We start from the raw sequence: 24,826 nt of genomic DNA, 5'->3' as shown, positions 1-24,826 counted from the left end.
TTTGTTGAGTGTAGTTGGAAAAGTGTATGGTAGAATACTGATTAATAGGATTAAGGATAAAACAGAGAATGCAATCTTGGAAGTACAGGGTGGTTTTAGAAGAGGTAGGGGTTGTATGAATCAGATTTTTACAGTTAGGCAGATATGCGAGAAATATTTAGCAAAAGGTAAGGAGGTGTATGTTGCGTTTATGGATCTGGAGAAAGCATATGATAGAGTTGATAGGGAAGCAATGTGGAATGTGATGAGGTTATATGGAGTTGGTGGAAGGTTGTTGCAAGCAGTGAAAAGTTTCTACACAGGTAGTAAAGCATGTGTTAGAATAGGAAATGAGGTGAGCGACTGGTTTCCGGTGAGAGTGGGGCTGAGACAGGGATGTGTGATGTCGCCGTGGTTGTTTAACTTGTATGTTGATGGAGTGGTGAGAGAGGTGAATGCTAGAGTGCTTGGACGAGGATTAAAACTGGTAGGCGAGAATGATCATGAATGGGAGGTAAATCAGTTGTTGTTTGCGGATGATACTGTACTGGTAGCAGACACAGAAGAGAAGCTTGACCGACTAGTGACAGAATTTGGAAGGGTGTGTGAGAGAAGGAAGTTGAGAGTTAATGTGGGTAAGAGTAAGGTTATGAGATGTACGAGAAGGGAAGGTGGTGCAAGGTTGAATGTCATGTTGAATGGAGAGTTACTTGAGGAGGTGGATCAGTTTAAGTACTTGGGGTCTGTTGTTGCAGCAAATGGTGGAGTGGAAGCAGATGTACGTCAGAGAGTGAATGAAGGTTGCAAAGTGTTGGGGGCAGTTAAGGGAGTAGTAAAAAATAGAGGATTAGGCATGAATGTAAAGAGAGTTCTATATGAGAAAGTGATTGTACCAACTGTGATGTATGGATCGGAGTTGTGGGGAATGAAAGTGATGGAGAGACAGAAATTGAATGTGTTTGAGATGAAGTGTCTGAGGAGTATGGCTGGTGTATCTCGAGTAGATAGGGTTAGGAACGAAGTGGTGAGGGTGAGAACGGGTGTAAGAAATGAGTTAGCGGCTAGAGTGGATATGAATGTGTTGAGGTGGTTTGGCCATGTTGAGAGAATGGAAAATGGCTGTCTGCTAAAGAAGGTGATGAATGCAAGAGTTGATGGGAGAAGTACAAGAGGAAGGCCAAGGTTTGGGTGGATGGATGGTGTGAAGAAAGCTCTGGGTGATAGGAGGATAGATGTGAGAGAGGCAAGAGAGCGTGCTAGAAATAGGAATGAATGGCGAGCGATTGTGACGCACTTCCGGTAGGCCCTGCTGCTTCCTCCGGTGCCTTAGATGACCGCGGAGGTAGCAGCAGTAGGGGACTCAGCAGTATGAAGCTTCATCTGTGGTGGAAATGTGGGAGGTTGGGCTGTGGCACCCTAGCAGTACCAGCTGAACTCGGCTGAGTCCCTGGTTAGGCTGGAGGAACGTAGAGAGTAGAGGTCCCCTTTTTGTTTTGTTTCTTGTTGTTGTCGGCTACCCCCCAAAATTGGGGGAAGTGCCTTTGGTATATGTATGTATGTAGGTGAAGCAAATACTTAATGATGGGTACATAAATGCATACACTACTATACGAAGCAGACGCATGAGAAGTGACAAGGAAAATAGATTTAAATTTTTTCTTCAATGAATAAAGATGCATCTACAGTAAAAGTTAATTCTAGCTTTAAAAAAATGTTTATAAGAATGAAGGGGAGTTTATAAAATCTTGAATTTATACAAATAATATAAAGAATATGAAGAAATTATAGAACCAATTAAAAAACTTAATGTAGAGCATTGTTACTACTTCACAGTTCTTCAACTGTCATGCGGGTGAGAGCTGGACTGTGGACTGTCACACTTGCACTAGCCAAGGAATTACTATGTTATAATTCTAAATGCACAATAAAGGTTTAAAGACCACTCATGAATGGCAGAGGCAAGGGACAGTGACACTGCCCTATCGAGCAGGACAATGCCCTAGATACCAACCATATATACATATGATCAGCGCCCAAGCCTCCTCTCCACCCAAGCTAGGACCAAGGAGGGCCAGGCACTAGCTGCTGATGACTCAGTAGATAGACCTATAGGCTCTCCCAAACCCCCCATCCTCAGCTCACAAGGATAGTGAGGTTGCAGCAACCAAAGAAACTGACGAGTTTGAGCAGGACTTGAACCCCAGTCTGGCGTTCACCAGTCAGAGACGTTACCACATCGGCCACCACAACCCAATACAATAGTCATTTAATATGTCTCGTTACAATGCTCCATTTCATTATGAAAGCTATGAAACAAAGCATTCTTAAATTCAATTCTAAGAAGCCTTCAGGGTACCTCTTAGTATGGAGGGCTTGTAGCGATTGTGCCGGGACAAACAATCAGTAGTTATTTATAATACAGAGCAGCTCTATATTTTGCAATTGATGTTCAAGCATTTCTGTAAACAGTACAAACTTAGATGTCATCTTCCTTTTCTTAACCCCTAAAGAATTTATTTATTTACCAAGGCACTTTCCCCAATCTTAGGGGGTAGCCGACATCAAACAAATGAACAAAAGGGAACCTTTCCTCTCTCCGCTCCTCCATAAAGAATGAAAACGCAATTCAGATTCTTTACAAGGTGTGATCTTATTTGAGAGCCGAAACCTTAATTGCATTTCCAAAAGGGTTTCCCCAGTTAACTCAACTTGGGCGCATATTTTAATAACTATAAAAAGTAAATCAAAGAGCAGACATTTAAAAGCATATAATCGTATAAATTCACCCAATCTCCTGATACTGGAATGAGACAACATATAAAATGTTTCTAATTCATATAACAGTAATCCCTTTCTCTTCCAAATATCTTTTCTTCAAACTTAATCGCACACTTCTCTCTCTCTATTTATATAAATAACTACGACAATCAATAGAACTGGGTGCGGGAAGATCAGCAAAATGTACGGTAATATAAGTGGACAAAGCAAAACCATATATTCTTACCCCTCTTGAACAGCTGAAACATAGAAAAAGAAGCTTGAAAACATTTATAAAATAGACATTCAGCATAACATCCAGGTACACATTATAACATTACTCTAGTTACAATTGTATCATAATGATTAAAGTACAAAAAAAAAACATTGCTGATAGTTTAAAGGTTTAAAGGTCGCTCATGAATGGCAGAGGCAAGGGACAGTGACATTGCCCTAGCAAGCAGGACAATGCCCTAGAGACTGACCACATATACATATGATCAGTGCCCAAGCCTCCTCTCCGCCCAAGCCTCCTCTCCACCCAAGCTAGGACCAGGCAATGGCTGCTGATGACTCAGCAGATAGACCTATAGGCTCCCCCAAAGCCCCCAACCTTAGCTCACAAGAATGGTTGCAGACATTAAAGGAACTAACGAGTCTGAGCAGGACTCGAACCCCCGACTAGCAATCCCCAGGCAGAGACGTTACCAATCAGGCCACAACAACCCCAAGCTTTAAAGATTACTTGTAAAACACGTTAAATCCAGTTTACTCACCTACACTTAAAGCATGAGCAAATCCTGTGAAATAGCGATTCACATTTGACGCTAGAAATTCTGTTGAAAGGACTACAATTACCCTAGAACATCTTTCTGTTATTACTCTCACAACTGCCTCCGTTTCAAATTGTAAGCCTGCTACCAAATCACGATCCTTTAGACATAACTGTGAAAAGAAAAAACTAACATCAGAATTTATAGCATCCATTGGTTTATAAATTTATTTAACATGACATTAATTATCCAAACATTCAAAACAGCAACCATTACATAAACATATACAGTAGTACTGTGCTAATATGTTTTATCTATTGTTAGTGTAAAATCACCGACTTAGCTTCTTTATCCAAAAGCTGTCCAGATACGGGAAAAATCTATATAACATCTAAGTAATCATCAAAACCAGACCTCAGATATGTTCGACTGCAGGTAATGTTGAAGAACTCAACTTTGAAAGCTCTCATTTACGTCTCTTAGCTAGAAAAAGGCGAGTAGTTTACGCCAATTAAAGAAATGAAGTCCAAGTCAGAACTGGTCAATCCTTTTCCTGTTGGTAGGGTTGGTCATGTTGACAAGATTCATACCCAGAAATCTAGACCTGAGAAGTTATGTCTGATTTCATATGAGTAACTGAGTCTCCCAGGTACCAGCCAAACTTAAACCGGTATTTGAGAAGCACATGGAAGTTGTAACAATAAGGATGCCATACTCAAAAAGAAGGATTTGAACACAAGGTCAGTCTCCCAGTGGAACTTCAAAAGTTCAAAGCAAATGCTTTTTTGTTGACCAGGCGGACATGAGTCTTTTTATAGTTTATATATGACATACAGGTATTTGTTTTTGACGTTAATAGTTTATATATGACATATCTGTTTTGACGTTGTTACTTTTTTTTAGATTGATTTATTGTTAATTTATTCTCTTCATTTATTTATTTCCTTATTTCCTTTCCTCACTGGCCTATTTTTCCCTGTTGGAGCCCCTGGGCTTATAGCACTTTGCTTTTCCAACTAGGGTTGTAGCTTGGACAGTAATAATAATAATAATAATCTTCAAAGTAGGTGTCCTTTAAGTCCAAAACTTTAACAGGAGAAAATTAAAGTGCTAAACACTGGTGAATGAAAGAGGTTTGGTACCAAAACTTTGAAGCTACAGCGATTCAGTTCTAGATATTGTTACGTGAATTACCGTATTTCTTATTCATCAACTTATGTATCGTGAAGATTAGTACTTTCATACATAACTGTTACTACAACTCACAAGAAATTAATCTATGTTTCATGCATTCCTCAGAGAATTACAACCTTGTACTGGAAAAAAGTTGCAATAGGACTGGCCAGACAGTACTACACTCTCTGATCATGGCTCATTTTGTCTTTTCCTACACATACAACGAATAGTCTGGCCTATTCTTTCCACATTCTCCTCTGTCCTCATACACCTGACAACACTGAGATTACCAAACATTTCTTTTTTGCTCAAGGGGTTAACTACTGCAATGTAGCTGTTCAGTGGCTACTTTCCACTTAGTAAGGGTAGAAGAGACTTTAGCTATGGTAGGCAGCTCTTCTAGGAGGAGGACACTCCAAAATCAAAGCATTTTCTAGTCTAGGGTAGTGCCATAGCCTCTGTACCATGGCCTTGGATTAGAGTTCTCTAGCTTGAGGTTACACTCGGGCACGCTGTTCTATTTTAATTGTCTTCCTCTTGTTCTTTTGAAGTTTTTATAGTTTATATATCTATTGAACAGCAAATATTCATACCTCAGTATGGCCTAATCCTAAAATATTCACCTAAAATCAAGTTGAAAGAAAGAACAAAAAAACATCTAAACAATAGAATAAAAAGATAAAAATTACTTACCTTTAAGCCATATTCGCCTTCTAGCTTTTCCACTAAAGTCTGCACAAAATCTATATCTTTCTCGGCATCGGCATACAGGACGAGAGCATCATAATGCTGGAGACCTCGTCCCGCCTCCAAATTTTTTAGGTCATCTGTTGGAATGAAGACAAATTGAAAGACAATGAACAGGAGGTTACAAATTTAAAAGGAGACCTCATCCCGCCTCCAAATTTTTTAGGTCATCTGTTAGAATGAGAACAAATTTGAAGAAAATGAAAAGGATGTTACAAATTTAAAAGGAGACCTCGTCCCGCCTCCAAATTTTTTAGGTCATCTGTTAGAATGAGAACAAATTTGAAGAAAATGAACAGGATGTTACAAATTTAAAAGGCCTCGTCATGCCTCCAAATTTTTTAGGTCATCTGTTGGAATGAAGACAAATTTAAAGACAATGAACAGGATGTTACAAATTTAAAAGGAGACCTCATCCCACCTCCAAATTTTTTAAGTCATCTGTTGGAATGATGACAAATTTAAAGACAATGAATAGGATGTTACAAATTTAAAAGGCCTCGTCATGCCTTTAATTTTTTTAGGTCATCTGTTAGAAAGAGAACAAATTTGAAGAAAATGAAAAGGATGTTACAAATTTAAAAGGAGACCTCATCCCGCCTCCAAATTTTTTAGGTCATCTGTTAGAAAGAGAACAAATTTGAAGAAAATGAAAAGGATGTTACAAATTTAAAAGGAGACCTCATCCCGCCTCCAAATTTTTTAGGTCATCTGTTAGAATGAGAACAAATTTGAAGAAAATTAAAAGGATGTTACAAATTTAAAAGGAGACCTCATCCCGCCTCCAAATTTTTTAGGTCATCTGTTAAAATGAGAACAAATTTAAAGACAATGAACAGGATGTTACAAATCTAAAAGGAGACCTCGTCCCGCCTCCAAATTTTTTAGGTCATCTGTTGAAATGAAGACAAATTTAAAGACAATGAACAGGAGGTTACAAATTTAAAAGGTCATCTGTTAGAATAAGAACCAATTTTTAAAAAATGAACATGAGGTTACAAATTTAATAAAAAGCATAAGACTATCTCGCAAACACTTTAGACTTACCATAGTCACAGACTGAATTACCCATTGCCAACTTTCAACTCAAAATAAAAGAATACTGCATGTTCTCTCTCACCACAGTTTCTTCCAGTTTACGTCAGCTGGTATACTTGACACCAAAGCAAACTCGAACAATAATTTTAAATCGACAACGCGAGACGCTTAGTGATAGGCATTTCATATATAAAAGAACTTGAATTACTTCATTGATAACTCTCACAATGCAATAAGTCGATAAATGATATTCGACTCGTATATCATTCAATTTTTCCTACCCAAAATTTATTGTACAGTATAGTCAGGATCAACTTACAAATATGTATGTAAACTGCACATTATCATTACTGTACTGTACTATGATTAACCCTTTTACCCCCAGGCTATTTGGAAATTTCCAACCCTTAACCCCCAGGGGTTATTTTTTTTCAAGCACATTTTGAAATATATTTTTTTAAATTGCTCTAACAGCCTTAATTTTCATCATAGAGAGGTCAGGTTGGTCTCATTCTCTTGGAAAATGCCTGAAGTTTCTCAAAAAAATTATCAAAAATATGCAAAAAAAAATTTAAATAGCAGTTTTTTGCAAGAACGTACCGGTACGTCCATGGGGGCAAAGGGATGAGTTTTGTGAAACGTACCAGTACGTCCTTTGGGGGTAAAGGGGTTAAATACATTACCTATACTTTTTCATATAATAATGCTATAGATTGCTTTATCATATAGGTGCAGGTTAAATAAATCTCAACTTATTATCACAATCTTCTTTCTCACGGTCATCCCGACATTGAAGGGTCGGTTGCCTGCTGCGCCCTCTCCAGTGCCTCCTACCCCCAAACTCATTACAAAACATCCTCGTCCCTAAACTCATCACAAAACATCCTCGTCCCCAAACTCATCACAAAACATCCTCGTCCCCAAACTCATCACAAAACATCCTCGTCCCCAAACTCATCACAAAACATCCTCGTCCCCAAACTCATCACAAAACATCCTCGTCCCCAAACTCATCACAAAACATCCTCGTCCCCAAACTCATCACAAAACATCCTCGTCCCCAAACTCATCACAAAACATCCTCGTCCCCAAACTCATCACAAAACATCCTCGTCCCCAAACTCATCACAAAACGTCCTCGTCCCCAAACTCATCACAAAACGTCCTCATCCCTAAACTCATCACAAAACATCCTCGTCCCCAAACTCATCACAAAACATCCTCGTCCCCAAACTCATCACAAAACATCCTCGTCCCCAAACTCATCACAAAACATCCTCGTCCCCAAACTCATCACAAAACATCCTCGTCCCCAAACTCATCACAAAACATCCTCGTCCCCAAACTCATTACAAAACATCCTCGTCCCCAAACTCATCACAAAACATCCTCGTCCCCAAACTCATTACAAAACGTCCTCGTCCCTAAACTCATCACAAAACATCCTCGTCCCCAAACTAATCACAAAACATCCTCGTCCCCAAACTCATCACAAAACATCCTCGTCCCCAAACTCATCACAAAACATCCTCGTCCCCAAACTCATTACAAAACGTCCTCATCCCTAAACTCATCACAAAACATCCTCGTCCCCAAACTCATTACAAAACATCCTCGTCCCCAAACTCATCACAAAACATCCTCGTCCCCAAACTCATTACAAAACATCTTTGTGCCAGTGCAGGGTCTTATGTTTAACCCTTTTATCCCAAAAGGACGTAATGGTACATTTCACAAAACTCATCCCTTTGACCCCATGGACGTACCGGTACATCTTTGCAAAAAACTACTATTTACATTTTTTTTGCATATTTTTGATAATTCTTTGAGAAACTTCAGGCATTTTTCAAGAGAATGAGACCAACATGACCTCTCTATGACAAAAATTAGGGCTGTTAGAGTAATTTAAAAAAATATACTGCAAAATGTGCTTGAAAAAAAATAACCGCTGGGGGTTAAGGGATGGAAAGTTCCAAATAGCCTGGGGGTAAAAGGGTTAATTACTCAAGCATCTAAAATGTTTTTTAAAGATAAGCATTTTGAAAAAAAAAATTACATGAATAAGAATTTTCATAGTACACAAGGTCCTCAACTTTCAAACTTAATAGACTCCATGAAGCTTTTTGTAAGTCGAATTAAACTTTGGCCTAGGATAGGGCCAACCTGAATTCCATGCTTATGATTTTCAGCTACAGAGGTCAACAAATAGTCGGGTTTCATATGAAATAGATATCAGGTTATTACAAATCTCAATTTGCTTACTGTATTAGAGGATATATTATTGTATTACAGTATTTCTTCATCTTATCTTTTGTTATTTTCAGTCGAATTTGTGTTTGTATCTCAGAGTATTTGCGAGTTGGGGAGCTTCATTATTTTAAACAAATAACATAATAACCCAGTTACTGTGGCACCTGAGCAATACTTGCAGAACTCAGTTGAGTCCCTCGTCAGGCTAGGAGGAGCATAGAGGAAAGGTCCCCTTTTTTTTATTTTGTTGATGTCAGCTACCCCCCATAGTTGGGGGAAGTGCCTTGGTATATAGATAGATAGAACCCAGTTACAAGTACTTCCACAGGAATACCTAAGATGCAGACCTGCCATAGGACGAGGCTGAACTACACTTGGTAAATAAAGTATGCATAAATAAAAAAAACAAAATGGCTAAATCCTTACCTACAGTTAAAATATTCTGGTCGTATAACGAAACATGATCCATGGGTGGCGGCGAAAGGGTCCTCAGTCCTCCGACTTCATCTTTGGATTTGTCATAATCACCATCTGAAAATCTATGACTCTTATAATAGGTGAGCAAACGAGTGTTCTTAAAAATACAGTGCAGAAATGAACATGTTATGAAATAGGTATCTGGTATGGCAAACTCATAGCAAGAGAAATAGAAAAATACTACAGCTGGTTTGGTGGTGAAATCAACCTAATGGAAATCAATATAACTATGAAGTTACAGTGAATAGTTAATTGGTTCAAAAGCTCCCAAATTAATTCCTAAAATGACTTTTAACACTATCTGACCCTTTTAAAACCCTCCAGGACCATAAGAAACCCCATATCATTGCCAATATATAATGTCGTTCAGTAGTTCAACTCCTTTCTGTTTTCCTAATAAATTGATACATTTTAAGCGTAAAGACTGATTATAAAACTAAATTTCCTTTTATTTTCCTAATTACTTCTTAACACAAATCAACCTTATGTCAAGATTACTAAACGTGAGGTATGCAAGCAAAACAGCTGGTGTTATACAAATTGGGTGCTTGAGGGTACACTCAGGCACACTATTCTATCTTATTTCTCTTCCTCTTGTTATTTTGAAGTTTTTATAGTTATTATATATGAAAGATTTATTTTAATGTTGTCATTGCTGTTAAATTTCCTTTCCTTTCCTCACTGGGCTTCTTTCCCTGTTGGAGCCCTTGGGCTTATAGCATCCTGCTTTTCCAACTAGGGTTGTAGTTAAGCAAGTAACAATAATAATAATAATAATTATTATTATTATTATAATAATAGTTGTTTATAACTGTATGCATTACCAGATACTTTTATAGGTTTTATAATTCTCTTTTTCTTTTTCACTACCTGAACTAGTTGTTGTTATAAAGAGGTGGAGGAAAAGAAGTCAGTATTATAATTTGGTCTCAAAAAAGGAACTCACACGATACACAAAATACACAATAAAATTATTTATGGGTGATAATTTGGGGATCTCATAATATGCGAGACTGCAAGTTACACGAGTATGTACTGTAATTTACTGTAATTTTTAGCCCCCAAAAATTACTTTACAGTAATAATTTAATAAAAAAAATAATCAAAATATGAAAAATATGAAACTTATCTTCCCTCAGAAACCCACGATATAGGTTTACATATATATCTATACTGTAAATCCACGGTATACTGAGGGAACAATGCGTGAACCAAGATATGGCGAGGAATTACTGTATAAAAATGGAGCAAGATAAAGTTGGTGTCAGACAGCTGAGCTAGAAGAGATCAAAGGGAATAGATGAATGTTAATGACAGAAAGTAATGAAGTAAAGTGCAAATCCTGGTAATGTATATTATAACCACCAATAATCTACATGGAGATACTTAAGTACTTAAATTTTGAATAAAAGCAAATGTATTTATATAAAAATATCATTTCACAATTTCTAACAATGGATTATTTAGAAAATGTCAAGCAAATAAAAACCTGAATATTACAATTATACATAATGACAAATTCAGAGATAATTTATATTTTTCCCTAATACAAACCGGGAGTTATCTATAAGAAAGAATATCCACATAAATAACTCCAGGTTTGTTAGTATCGGAATAAATGACAAATTCGGAGATAATTTGTATTTTCCCTAATATAAACCAAAAATAAGACTAACAATTAGTATAAGGAACTAATAGAAAGTCTTACAAAACAAAGAGATCCCAAGGAAGCGACACCAAAAGATCGCTTACACACCCGTAAGGGAGTGTCAACAAAGCGGCTGAGATTAAACCCAAAAAGGTTATTGAATGAACGTGTGTCGCTACCTAGAAATCCCAAACAGACAAATATAATACTCAATTTGGGAGCAGGGATCTCCAAAATGCCTGATATCTTCAAAAACACAAAATAACACAGAGCTATGAAAAACACGTCCAAACGTTCACAGGTGTTAACAAGGAATGATGGGAGAAGGATAGGTAGGGGTGGGGGGGGGGGGGGGGGCAGTAGCTGTAGTGAACGACACCTCGTAGTAACGGGAGATTTTGAGGAGGGAGAAGTCTAATTGGAAAGGAACCTCTGGTAGTGGTATCACTCGCCCCAGTTTTAATACCGACACCCTTTAGGGGTGAGCGAGCTGGGTTTATTTCTGGCATTCCATGCAACTTTTTTCTCTGGTATATTTAGCAGTATTTATACCTTTGAAATGGTGCTTTAAGGAGCATTTCACGGAGCAACACAGGTTCCTCGCCCAGAAATAGATTTTTCCTTCGTCAAAATCCCTTTTATATGGATATTCTTTCACATGAATAACAGAAGATTTGTTAGTCTAGGAACAACTAAAAATTTTACTAGTATCTTCATCTACCTTGTATTAAAACAACTCTCAAACACATACTCCCCTTCACAAATAATTAAACTCCATTAACAAATAGGCTGTCAGTTACTTACAAATCATTTCTAGCGTGTCATCTATCACATCAAAGCGATCCATAGCTTCGAGAAAGTCCAGCAGCTTGCCAACGGTCCCGTCTTTTGCTCTCCATTTTTGGAAAAAACATTCTGTATCAGATATTTTCCCACTGCTTATGCTCCCTTCATCTATGCCAGCTTGCATGGCTAGACCTCTCCAGTCTCTGTTACAGAATATGGACAACATATAAGCAATTTATTGAAAGGCTTTCCAAGAATACTACAACATTGATAATATGGAAAAGTTTTATGTACTGCACAAAACTGAAACATCATAACCTAATATTTAATTCATTACTTGCAATTAACCCTTTTACCCCCAGGCTATTTGGAAATTTCCAACCCTTAACCCCCAGGGGGTTATTTTTTTCCCAGCACATTTTGCAGTATATTTTTTTTAAATTGCTCTAACAGCCTTAATTTTTGTCATAGAGAGGTCAGGTTGGTCTCATTCTCTTGGAAAATGCCTGAATTTTCTCAAAAAATCATCAAAAATATGAAAAAAAAAATTTATAGCATTTTTTTGCAAGGACGTACCGGTACGTCCATGGGGGTAGAGGGATGGCTTTTGTGAAACGTACCAGTACGTCCTTTGGGGGTAAAAGGGTTAACCCTTTTACCCCCAGGCTATTTGGAAATTGCCAACCCTTAACCCCCAGGGGGTTATTTTTTCCCAGCACATTTTGCAGTATATTTTTTTTAAATTGCTCTAACAGCCTTAATTTTTGTCATAGAGAGGTCAGGTTGGTCTCATTCTCTTGGAAAATGCCTGAATTTTCTCAAACAATTATCCAAAATATGAAAAAAAAAAATTTTATAGTATTTTTTTGCAAGGACATACCGGTACGTCCATGGGGGTAAAGGGATGGCTTTTGTGAAACGTACCAGTACGTCCTTTGGGGGTAAAAGGGTTAATAGACTGGAGATCACTTCCTAGTCCCGGCTGCAGTCATGGGTATAATTTTGTGACAATGATCAACCATCAAGTTACAAGTGCTAAGACTTAAAAAGAGGTCTATAGGAACACATCAACTCGTGGTTTTGAGATGGACTTATAGAATGGTTAACTAGTAACTTAGTGCTTAACGATAATACATAATGATGAAAGGAGCTGTGGTTCATAATCTGTGAACTAAGCAACTGGTTCTATTCGAGATGTTTCAATATATATATAAAGGCTTCACATCTTTCACTGTCAAATCCAAACATAGTCCTCTTAACCCTTTTACTGTACCCCAAAAGGACGTACTGGTACGTTTCACAAAACTCATCCCTTTACCCCCATGGACGTACCGGTACGTCCTTGCAAAAAAATGCTATAAATTTTTCTTTTTCATATTTTTGATAAATTTTTGAAAAAATTCAGGCATTTTCCAAGAGAATGAGACCAACCTGACCTCTCTATGACAAAAATTAAGGCTGTTAGAGCAATTGAAAAAAAATATGCTGCAAAATGTGCTGGGGAAAAAATAAGCCCTTGGGGGTTAAGGAATGGAAATTTCCAAAGAGCCTGGGGGTAAAAGGGTTAAAAAGAAGTGACGTAATACATTTGGTGAGTGTGAGCGGGCTGGCTAATCTAACCACCGCTATCCTTGCTAACTAGCGGAGGATCGTTGACACCTCAAGGTAAAATTTTATGGACGGTTTCAGCTATTATGAAAACATATATCCATAATAAGAGCGAATGTTTTGTACAAGTGTAGGAACAATATCACAAATTTTCAAGTAATTTGTATTTTTCCTAACATACTTACCTAGAACTACCTTCTTAGGAGTTACTGGTTAAGTCTACCTAACCGACCAGCTTTTTGTATAGTTTATCTCCCTCTTCTCGTTTTCTACAGGGTCAACCTCTGGCAGTGTGGTACATGCCTGAGGCGACCCCGGGGTCAGGCAGCGTGCTAGCTCAGGTCGAATCTCCAGTAAGTGTAGGAACAATATATAAATTCATGACTACATGGCAACCTAGAAACCTTGTCAAAAGTTTGTAAAAGACACAAATACCTTCTAAATCCTAGCGGTGATAGGAGGACCTTTCTTGGATCAAGTCTTGAAGACAACATCTGACGGGTTGCGGTGCCTAAAATTCTCACGGATGCTTCTAGCACTTCGTTTCGCAGGCCTGACATGATTCATTGCCAGGTTGTCTCAAGTTCTGTTAATAAAAAATAATAAGAAGAAATGAGTGCATGGCAATTTAGTACAGAATAATGTGATCTAAAAATCATTTACAAACACAAAAAAAATCTGACATGAGCTGTAAAACTAAATGAAATGTAACTGACTCATTAATTAAAAGGATAGAGAAGGACTCCATCCATATACCAAGGCACTTCCCCCAATTTTGGGGGGTAGCCGACATCAAACAATGAAAAAAAAGGGGACCTTTCCTCTCTACGCTCCTCCCAGCCTGACGAGGGACTCAACCGAGTTCAGCTGGTACTGCTAAGGTGCCACAGCCCCCCTCCCCCGTTATCCACCACAGATGAAGCTTCATAACGCTGAAGGAATGAAAATATAAAAAGGAAAAGTGAAGAGATGAGGGTCTTTTATATGGAATCCAGGATGGAGGTCCTATTGTTTGATCCTTTCATGACGAATACTATACCTACATCTGGGCAGCAATACAATTAAAGGTTTAAAGGTCGCTCATGAATGGCAGAGGCAAGGGACAGTGACATTGCCCTAGCAATCAGGACAATGCCCTAGAGACTGACCATATATTATATGATCAGCACCCAAGCCTCCTCTCCACCCAAGCTCGGACCAGGGAGGGCCAGGCAGTGGCTGCTGATGACTCAGCAGATAGACCTATAGGCTCCCCCAAACCCCCCAACCTTAGTTCACAGGGATGGTAAGGTTGCAGACACTAATGGCACTAACGAGTCCCCCACTTACAAACATAAATCCTACTGATATCCTAATTTTTGGATAACGTATCAAAAGATTATACTGTATACAGTACTATAATAAGGTTGAGAAAAACTGTAATACTGTAAAACTATATATCATTTAATACAGTAAACAAAATAACATTTGCAATAACATGACAAATTTGTAGATAATTTGTATTTTTCTTAACTATACAAACCTTAGCTATTTAATATGGGTAATTACTTTCGGCGTAGCTGAAATGACGAGCCATTAGAATTTTAATGAGGGTTTACTACCCCACCGCTAGTTAGCAGGGGGTAGGGAGGGGTAGCTTGCTACCCTCCCCCCCCACACACACCTGTGCTGAGGTCACTTTGCTTAGAGGTAGGACTTCAAGGGGGATAGGGCTGGCGGGCAAGTTTGATTAAATAGCTAAGGTTTGTATAGTTAGGAAAAATACAAATTACCTATGAATTTGTCATTTGTTCCGTAACTGAAATACAAACCACGCTATTTAATATGGGTGACTCAACCCTTAAGAAGGGTGGTAAGTCCCAGCCAGTACTGGCTTTCGGCTTTTGCCCGGGGACTCAATATCTGAGTGTGTCAGCACTCAACAATAAGGAGTCCCTGCACCTCCCTAGCACCTTGCTATGCAAGGGCTGCGGCCTACGTAAGCTGTGTGTGAAGGTTGAAGAGTGACTCGTCCTAGGAAGTTGACCTGAAGTCCTTTAGATGGAAACTTTAGGCTAGGACTCTCCCAATACCACCTCGTCAGGGTATGGGGACGTGACAGTATTAACTTAATACTAGGAACACAAGGAAACATGGTTTACCTGCAGTGGTTTGAGGTCAGCTGTGTAGAGAACCCAGGATGCTGCTTTCCCCAAGAGAGGGGAGGATGAAGAAAAGAATAAGGGCCAGACATACCTTTTCATTCATGCAGACAGATTGGGTAACAATGCCCTCAACCTTCTGCTACTTGTCCATTAAGGAGCCTGAAGTTTAAACCAGGTGTTGTGCAGCCACCACAGGACCAATAGAGAACGTATCGAGTCTCCTGTGGGTCACGTCTTGCAGGTAGTGGGCTGTGAAGATTGTCTGACGCTTCCACACCCCTGCTAGTAGAACCTGCGTCACTGAGAAGTTCTTTTTGAAGGCCAGGGACGTAGCTACGCCCCTGACATCATATGCTCTAGTCTAGGGCGACGTGACGGAGGAGGGTCAGGATTCAGGGATAGGTGTATTACCTTCCGAATCCATGCCGAGATGGTATTCTTGGTAACCCTCCTCTTCGTCTTCCCAGTGCTCACAAACAATGCCGGCACTTGGGGACGAACTGCTGCTGTTCTCTTAACATACAGCCTCAGACTCCTTACTGGTCACAGTAGGAGATGGTCTGGGTCATCTGTTACAGAACGAAGACTCGAAACCTGGAAAGAGTCAAACCGTGGGTTCGGCACTCCCGGATTCTGAGTCTTAGCAACAAACTCAGGGACGAATCTGAACGTTACCTCCCCCCACCCCCTTGAATGGGCGATGTCATATGAGAGACCATGAAGTTCACTGACTTGCTTGGCCGAGGCCAAAGCTAGGAGGAACACCGTCTTCCAAGTCAGGTGGCGATCTGAAGCCTGGCATAATGGTTCGTAGGGAGGTCTCTTAAGAGACCTGAGAACTCGACCCACGTTCCATGGAGGAGGTCTCACTTCCGACTGAGGGCAGGTAAGTACATAACTTCGTAGAGTAGGGAAAGTTCCAGCGAAGAAGAAATGTCCACTCCTTTGAGCCTAAAGGCTAGACTTAAGGCTGAGCGATAGCCTTTCACTGCCGAGACTGAAAGGCGCATTTCTTCTCGCAAATACACGAAGAACTCTGCTATTGCTAGAATAGTGGCATCGAGTGGAGAGATACCCCTTCCACGACACCAACCACAGAAAACTCTCCACTTTGCCTGGTAGACCCCAGCGGATGACCTTCGCAGGTGTCAAGACATCCTGGTCGCAACTTGTTATGAAAAACCTCTCTCTGCGAGGAGATGTTGGATAGTCTCCAGGTGTGACGTCGAAGCGAAGCTACGGCTTTGTGAAAGATGTTGGCGTGTGGTTGTTTGAGTAGCTCGTCTCGTGGAGGGAGTTCTCTCGGAAGTTCCGTTAGGAGCTGCAGAAGGTCCAGAAACCATTCCGCATAATCCCATAGCGGAGCTATTAGGGTCATCGAGAGATTGACCGATATTCTGGTCTTGTTGAGTACCCTCCTCATCAGACAGAACGAGGGAAAGGCGTAAACGTCGCTGTTGTCCCACCGTTGTTGAAAGGCATCTTGCCAGAATGCCTTGGGATCCGGGACTGGGAAGCAGTACAGCGGAAGCTTGAAGTTCAACGCTATAGCGAACAGATCCACAGTCGGGTAACCCCACAAAGTCAGGACTTTGTTGGCTACTAGATGATTCAAAGACCACTCGGTACTCACTATCTGAGACGCTCTGCTCAGACTGTCGGCGAGCACATTCCTCTTGCCTGGAATGAAGCAAGCCGATAGTGGAATCGAGTGGACTTCGGTCCATCTCAGTATCTCTACTGCGAGATGGGATAGCTGCTCTGAAACAGTACCTCCCTGCTTGTTGATGTAAGCCACTACTGTGGTGTTGTCGCTCATCACCACCACAGAGTGACCTGCCAGGTATTGTTGGCACTGTTGAAGAGCCAGGAATACGGCCTTCATTTCTAGGAGATTTATATGGAGGCACTTTTCTGATTCCGACCACAGGCCTGAGGACCTGTGGTGCAGAACGTGGGCCCCCCACCCTTTCTTTAAAGCGTCCGAAAACAGCATCAAATCCGGGGGGAGGACGAGAAGATCCACTCCCTTTCGTAAGTTCTCGTCTGTCACCCACCACTGAAGGTCCGTCCGTTCCGCAGGACCCATCGGGATCATGACGTCCAGGTAATCGTGTCCTTGATTCCACCGGGACTTGAGTCGCCATTGAAGAGATCTCATTCTGAGGAGACCATTGGGAACTAGACGGGCCAGGGATGAGAGGTGACCGAGGAGACGTAACCACGATTGGGCTGGGAGTTCCTCTCGTCTGAGGAAAGGACTCGCGATCCTCCTCAGCCTTGCTATCCTGTCGCCTGATAGGAAGGCTTTGTGGAGATTGGTGTCTATTATCATGCCTAGATATACCAGTCTTTGAGTAGGTAGCAGAGAAGACTTCTCAAGATTTACCAGGATCCCCAGATCCTGGCAAAGTCTCAGAAGTTTGTCTCGGTGTCGAAGAAGGGCTGACTCCGAGTCTGCTAGGATCAGCCAGTCGTCCAGATAACGGTGACGGATGCCGATCCTGTGTGGCCACGATGATATCAGGGTGAACACTCTGGTGAAAACCTGAGGTGTTGTGGAGAGACCAAAGCACAGCACCTTGAACTGGTAGATCTTGTTGTCTAGCCAGAATCTTAAGTACTTCCTTGAAGACGGATGAACTGGGATCTGGAAGTACGCGTCCTTCAGGTCCAAAGTACACATGAAGTTTTGAGGTCTCCCTGCAAGTCTGACCGTGTCTGCCGTCTCCATGCTGAACGGGGTCTGCTTGACAAACCTGTTCAGAGCTGAGAGGTCGATGACTGGTCTCCAGCCTCCAGACGCCTTCTTTACAAGAAAGAGTCGACTGAAGAAGCCTGGGGACCCGTCGACGACCTCTTGGAGAGCGCCCTTCTTCAACATGGTCTCGACTTCTGCCCAAAGGGCTTGCCCCCTTGCCAATCCCATAGCAAGGGAGCTCAATGACACTGGAACCGCTGTCAGGGGAGGTAGAGATGTTATGAACGGGACGCAATATCCTTGACTGATTACGGAAATCGTCCAGGAATCGGCCCCAAGTTGCTGCCACCTGGTTGCGCAACTTTGCAGGCATCCCCCTACTGGTGGACATGCAGGGGGACTGCCAATCCTAGCGTTTGCGGCTTCGGCCACTCCCCCTAGGATTTTTCCCTCCCCTGGAGGACTTTTTGCCATTCTTGTCTTTCACATGAAAGGGCTTTGACACCGTTGTCTTCGGTGCCGGTACCGGTTTCGTCGTCTTGGTAGGACGTGGTTGCTGGGTTGCTGGAGGCTTATAGGGCTTAGATGTCAAAGCCCTCTGCAGGAGAGAGTCCTGGTTGGACTTCCTCCACCTCTCAGCTGCCTGCTCCACATCTTTAGGCTCAAACAGATTTCTCCCTAAGATGGAAGAATGTCTGAGCCTGCTTATCTCGTAGTTGGGGACTTTCTGGTGAAACCTCTCAGACACCGCATCTCGACGCTTCAAGATGGTGTTAGCCCACAAGTTTGAGACTTGGTGGGCTAGAAACTCGATGGTACGAGTGCCTGAGAGTAGAAATGTCTCCATGGCCTTCCTGGTACTTTCCTTGACTGTCCTCGGATCGTAGCAGGATGCCTAGAGACCCTAGCCAGATGTCCAGCTACGAAGTTGCCTGCATGGCACACTTCGCTACCTTCTCCTGACTGAGGATCTCCGTAGCCGAAAAAGCCACCTGCTGGGTGGAGTCTCTCTCGAGAGGGACTCCCTTGGCAAGCTCTTCCAAAGAATGGTGCAAAGGAAGAGCTAGACAAGTCTCTTCCATGATCTCGAAGTACCTCCTCTGATGGACACGAGGAGGCGGGATGAGTTTGTTCCCGGCACTGGACCGGCTGGTGGAGGCAAGCTCGGAGAGCTGGCCCTCGACCTTATCTCTGGCACTCTTAACCTCTTGGGACCAAGGCAGAGCCCAATGGCCTTAGCAGCTTTCTGAGTTCCAAAGACTTGGTTCAGGACCATGTCCTTGCCCTCACGAGGAGGAATCTCTGGATCCGAGAACCCGTTGAGATTCCTCATAAGGGTCAGAACTTGCCAGAAAGCGTGTTCTGACTCCAGAAGCTCCCCTCCTGAAGGGCTGGCAGCGAAGTCTCCTGTCCCCGATGGCTCTTCTCGGGGGGACTCGTAGACGTTCTCCGAGGGCTTGGTTGGCTCTGGTCTAATCCTCGAGGATGACTTCGGAACTGTCTTGGAGTCCTTCGACTCTCTCCTGGGAGGGATACAGGACTCCAGAAGTGATGGTGGGAGGCTTTTCTCCACCCCTACCCGAGAGGAATTCTCTGCGCAAGGTGGGGTTTCCCTCATTGGTGCGATGGGGGAACGCCTCACCTCACGGGACTCCCCTGAGGACGGGAAATCCTCGTCCGGAGGGGAGGGAGAGAAAGTCTGGGGGAGGGAGGGAGCCTTGCTCAAAGACTTCCGAGGAGTCAACTTCACCCTTGGAGAAGTTACCACGTCCACTCCTCCTCTTCCTCTTCAGGGGAGTCGAGACTGCCACTGCTTTATGTCCCAATTCAGAGAGGACAGGCTTGAAAGCCTGTAAGACCGCTCTGACGAGGGACCCAAACCAGGGCTGCCGACTGACAGCCGCGCTGTCAGAAACTCCCTCTGGAGGGAAGGGGATCGTTCGATCCCTAGGAGGAGTTACCAAAGCAGGGTCAGCCTGAAAAGAAGAAGAAGACAAGTTCCTGGACCTATCTGGAGAAATCCCTCCCTCCGGCAAGCGCGCTGTCCTGCGCTTGCCGGGGGGGGGGGGAAGCGATGACGGTAACCTAGCTGTTCGTCGTCCCACAGCCTCGCGCGTGGGATCGCGTTGGCGATCACGCTGGTGGTCGCGCTGTCGCTCGCGCGATGGAAATCCACCTAAATCGTGGTCGGGCAATTGCTCTGTAGGCGATGGCGAGGGAGCGTGCGGGCGTTGGCGCGTGGGCGAGCGATGGCGTGCGTGGGCGAACGATGCCGCCCGTCGGCGCGCAGGGGCGCATTCTGAAGATAACGGCGATTGTTCGCGCGAGTAGGCGCACAGGATCATGATGAGCCCGTAAGGGTGAACACGTAGGGCACGCGCGCGCAGGGAAAATATCCCTTGCGCGCTGGCGTGCATGAGGGCGCACATCTTGAACTGCAACAGGTAGGCGTGCAGGGCGCGCGTGGGCACGTGATTGAGACTGCGCGCGATGGCGCGCAGGTGACAATGCAGGTGAGCGCCGACGAGCAGGGGAAGAGATTATCTTCCCCTTTGCGCCCAGATTCGAAGATCGTGGGCGCGCAGGAGAACGTTGGCGCACAGGCGAGAGCTGGCGCGCTGGAGAATGCTGGCGCGTAGGCGAGCGCTGGCGCGCAGGTGATTATGGGCACGCATGGCGCGCATCAGGAAGAGGGGGCGCAGTGGCGCGCTGGCGGGCATGAGAGCGTTGGCGCGCAGGTGAGCGCTGACGCACAGGGGAGCGATGGCGCACTCTAACAGGAACTGGAGCGCGATGGCGCGTAGGAGATCGATGGCGCGCAGGGGATACCTGGCGCGTAAGGGACTTAGTTTCTAGGAGAGCAAGTCCCTTGTGCCCCGAAGGGACCGATGCCCGCCTGAAAACGGGATGCGTGGGCGCCCACAGCGCATCAGCAGCCAGGAACGGCGACGGCAGGTCAGCAGGTCTAGCGGGAGGAAGGTCGGTGCATCCTTTGCAAGGATGACCTTCTACCGAAGGAGATCGCGAACGATCTGCAGAGAGGTCTAGGGATGTAGCTGGCAGGGTCGGTGATCGACGACGAGGTTCCTCTGCGGCGGACTGTGGGGATGACGAGCTGAAGAGGGGCCTTCTTACGCCCTTGTGGGGCGAGGGAAGGCCTCTACGGCAAAGAGGAAGGCGTGCTTTGCGCCTTATACGCCCTCTGAGGGTCGTAGGATCAGCAAGCTGACCAGCAGTCCTGCGAAGAGGAGTCTCTGTGAGTGAACTCCCCCGAGGGGGAGAATCACCTGCAGGAGAGACCGTTGGACTTAGCTCCTCCCTCGAAGGATGTTCGGAGGGGGAACTAAGCCTTCAGCTACATCAGGAGCAGAGGTTTGATCTAACTCGTCAGAAGCCTCTGCCACAACAACGTCGACGATAGACAGAGGATCGACCTCTGCTAAAGTCAGCAACTGTTTGACAGCTGCTCCTAACTTGATCATGTCAAACAGGGCTTCCTTGGAGGGCAAACCCTGTAGAAAAGAAAAAGCAAACAAAAGATCAGTCAAAATGGCTGTCAGTAAAGCGAGGGTAACAGCGGACACGTCCATCTAGCACCCGAGCCGGTAGCAAAGTGAGCTCAGCACAGGTGTGTGTGAGGGGGGAGGTGTAGCAAGCTACCCCTCCCTACCCCCCGCTAACTAGCGGTGGGGTAGTAAACCCTCGTTAAAATTCTAATGGCTCGTCATTTCAGCTACGCCGAAAGTAATTACCCATATTAAATAGCGTGGTTTGTATTTCAGTTACGGAACAACTGATATTTATTTCATATGAAATGGGACTACTTGTTCTGACTTTTGTAGCTGGAAATCATAGAAATTGGAGCCAGATTAGGTCTACCCTAGGCCATAATTCGACTTACAAACAGCTTCTTGGAACCTATCACATTTGTAAGTTGAGGAGCTTCAGTTTATCTATTTCTTGACATGTGGAATGCATCAAGCGAATTTCTTTTATCCTCAGAACGGATTAAACTTGTAAAGCAAGGTATTACAGTCCTTTTACATAAAAATTCAGCTTCATTTGCAATAATATTTTTACCAATCAACAAGGTTTGAAAGCCAGAGATGATATTGACCAGATTATTTGTCAGAAACACTCCTAGACCCCATTTCCCTCTGGGGTCCGTACTAGCAAGAACGGTTACTGTAATAGCCAGTGCTTTAATTTAAGGGCTGCTCTTCTGGTCCTATACAGCAGGGGAACCATACTCTCTACAGGATCTCCACAGTCATTTAATCATGTTCGTTCGAAAGCATTCAACATTTCACAAAGCATATTACTCGTTTATCGTCAAAAATTGAATTGCTTTAATGATCGGATACTTAACTTAATTTGGGTAGTTTGTAGCGCTACAGCCAAGCGTCCTAATTTGCTTATTATCACTCCGACTATTATCTTGTATAGAATAAAAGCGTTTGGAAATGGTCCACGGATCTTAAATATGTTGTGTAAGGGGGAGTCCGGGGGGGGGCGCAACCCCCCTGGGTAAGGACACAGCTTTTAACATAGGTTAGGTGGGTTTTTTTAAGTTAGCTTCTCCCGTCGTACTCGTAGGTAAGGAAACTGTTGTGTAAGGGGGGGGGGGGGGTCCGGGAGAGGCGAAGCCCCCTTGGGTAAGGATACAGCTTTTAGCATAGGTTAGGTAGGTTTTTTTAAGTTAGCTTCTCCCGCCAAAATCGTTTTTAGAACGACGGCCACAGTTCAGAATATTCCCGTTTTCTACGAACTCGATTTTAGAACGACGGCCACAGTCCACCTCACTTTATAATATTCCCATTTTCTATGAATGAAAACGGATCTGGCCGTCCCCCTACAAAGGCTCCCTTAATTTACTTCAAGGGCTGCTTTTCTGGTCCTATACAGCAGAGGAACCCAACAGTCTACAGGACCTCCACAGTCATTTTATCATGTTCGTTCGAAAACATTCAACGTTTCGCACCGCATGTTGCTCGTTTATTGTTAAATCGTCACTATCGAAGCACTCAGAGAACAAGAAAGTCTTAATTTTCCTCTTCAAAGCCTTAATATCTTCAATCTTTCGGATGTCTCGTGGGAGCTTATTGTATAGTCTCGGGGCCGCATATTTACAGGCTCTAGAGCCTACAATAGATGTACATCATATCAGTTCAGTATAGAATTGAAATTAGTTAATATAACTTTACCAGTGAATTGTTCAGATGTATTTTGATAGTCCTCCAATAAGAGCACAGCATCCTAAGCCAGATTCATTGATTAGGGGTGGAGGGAATGAAAACCACATCCTCTGTTGGGTTAGGCGAGAACAGTTTCAATGTTTGTACGTGCTACTATACGAGAATGGATAAGCTGTCTTATTACAGTTAAGGACGGGTCAACATTTTCTACTAAAATAAAGGTTTTTACAATAGAAAATCTCCTGTTTTATTTGAAAACGGGATTACCAGTTATCAGAATCCGAGGAATTAAAATGGACGAAACCTTCTAGGTATGGTATCTCATTTTTCCCACTTTAAGGAAAATAGGAAGAAAAATGCTGCGGAAATGTTTACCCATGCGCCGTTTAGCGATACTCGAGTATAGTACGAGTATAAAATGACGTTCTAGGTCTGTTCTGGTGAAAAATTACCTGGGGTGTACATATTATAAAGGCCACCTGTATGTATCATGATGGCCAACTAAGAATACGGCAGTGTAAGGGGGGTCGCAGGGGTGGTAGCAGCCCCCCACCCCCCGTTAGGTAAGTAAGTAAGGACACGTCTTGTAGGTTAGGTTAGAGGGGGGCGGCGAGTTTAGGTTAGTTTGAGGAACTGGCCGCTGATATACAAAAGCTCCAAAAATTAATCGGTCCCATCTTTGACAGACTGCCTTAAGCTATCATAAGGTTAATAGGGATCAAACCTTAAACCAAACTTTCGACAATATTAGGCCAGATTAGATTATCTAAAATAGTTTCTTGTTTTGTATATATAATCAAAGTAGGATATCACTCGTAACCTTGATAAGGATAAAATGCGATGCAAATAATCAAAGGATATCATTCGTAACCTTGATAAGGATAAAATGCGATGCAAATAATCAAAGGATATCATTCATAACCTTGATAAGGATAAAATGCGATACAAATAATCAAAGGATATCATTCGTAACCTTGATAAGGATAAAATGCGATACAAATAATCAAAGAAGGATATTATTCGTAACCTTGAAAAGGATAAAATGCGATGCAAATAATCAAAGGATATCATTCGTAACCTTGATAAGGATAAAAGGATATACAATAGTTAACACAATCTATGATTGTATGGTCATATCAAGATACCTTGAAGGATAACCTATCAAATTTGATAATACACGCCTTATCTGATATCCTATGCTCTTTTTTTAACGTATGATGGTATTAAACAGAGTCCTACGATTACATATAACGCAGAACGTAGGATACTTACGAATTAAAACTTATTTAGACGTAAATAACGTCCACAGTCACTGAAGAAACCACCTGTTGACTGTTGTTGTCCAACTAAGAGTTAGTGTAAAAATCCCCAAAACTCATGATGAAAAAATCCCCAAAACAACAAAAAAAATATCCCCATTTTCACATATATATTTTCCTCTGGCTTTATTAATATAGAAGTTACTTACTATACTTCATATAAGTTTAATTAAACTAATTGCAACAATATAAAGGTTTACTCATCTTTGTTTCTTCATAGAAAATTGT

General features: G+C 42.6%; 1 protein-coding gene across 1 annotated transcript in view; it reads right to left on the bottom strand.

The window, feature by feature from the left end:
• LOC137614775 (myeloid differentiation primary response protein MyD88-like) overlaps positions 1-24,626 on the bottom strand; it is a 28,593-nt gene extending 3,967 nt beyond the window's left edge. The window contains exons 1-6 of the mRNA XM_068344442.1: positions 24,552-24,626; positions 13,675-13,825; positions 11,650-11,834; positions 9,147-9,251; positions 5,379-5,512; positions 3,513-3,681 (exon numbers count right to left, since the gene is read on the bottom strand). Of these exons, the coding sequence (XP_068200543.1) occupies positions 3,513-3,681; positions 5,379-5,512; positions 9,147-9,251; positions 11,650-11,834; positions 13,675-13,799 (718 nt within the window). The 5' untranslated portion in view covers positions 13,800-13,825; positions 24,552-24,626. The remainder of the gene's footprint in view (positions 1-3,512; positions 3,682-5,378; positions 5,513-9,146; positions 9,252-11,649; positions 11,835-13,674; positions 13,826-24,551) is intronic.
• Between the last annotated feature and the right edge of the window lie 200 nt (positions 24,627-24,826).

This window comes from Palaemon carinicauda, chromosome 21 (genome assembly GCF_036898095.1).
Source record: "Palaemon carinicauda isolate YSFRI2023 chromosome 21, ASM3689809v2, whole genome shotgun sequence".
Lineage (NCBI taxonomy): Eukaryota > Metazoa > Arthropoda > Malacostraca > Decapoda > Palaemonidae > Palaemon > Palaemon carinicauda.
The sequence above is the reverse complement of the archived record's forward strand: the minus strand, read 5'-3'. Positions and strand labels throughout refer to the sequence as shown.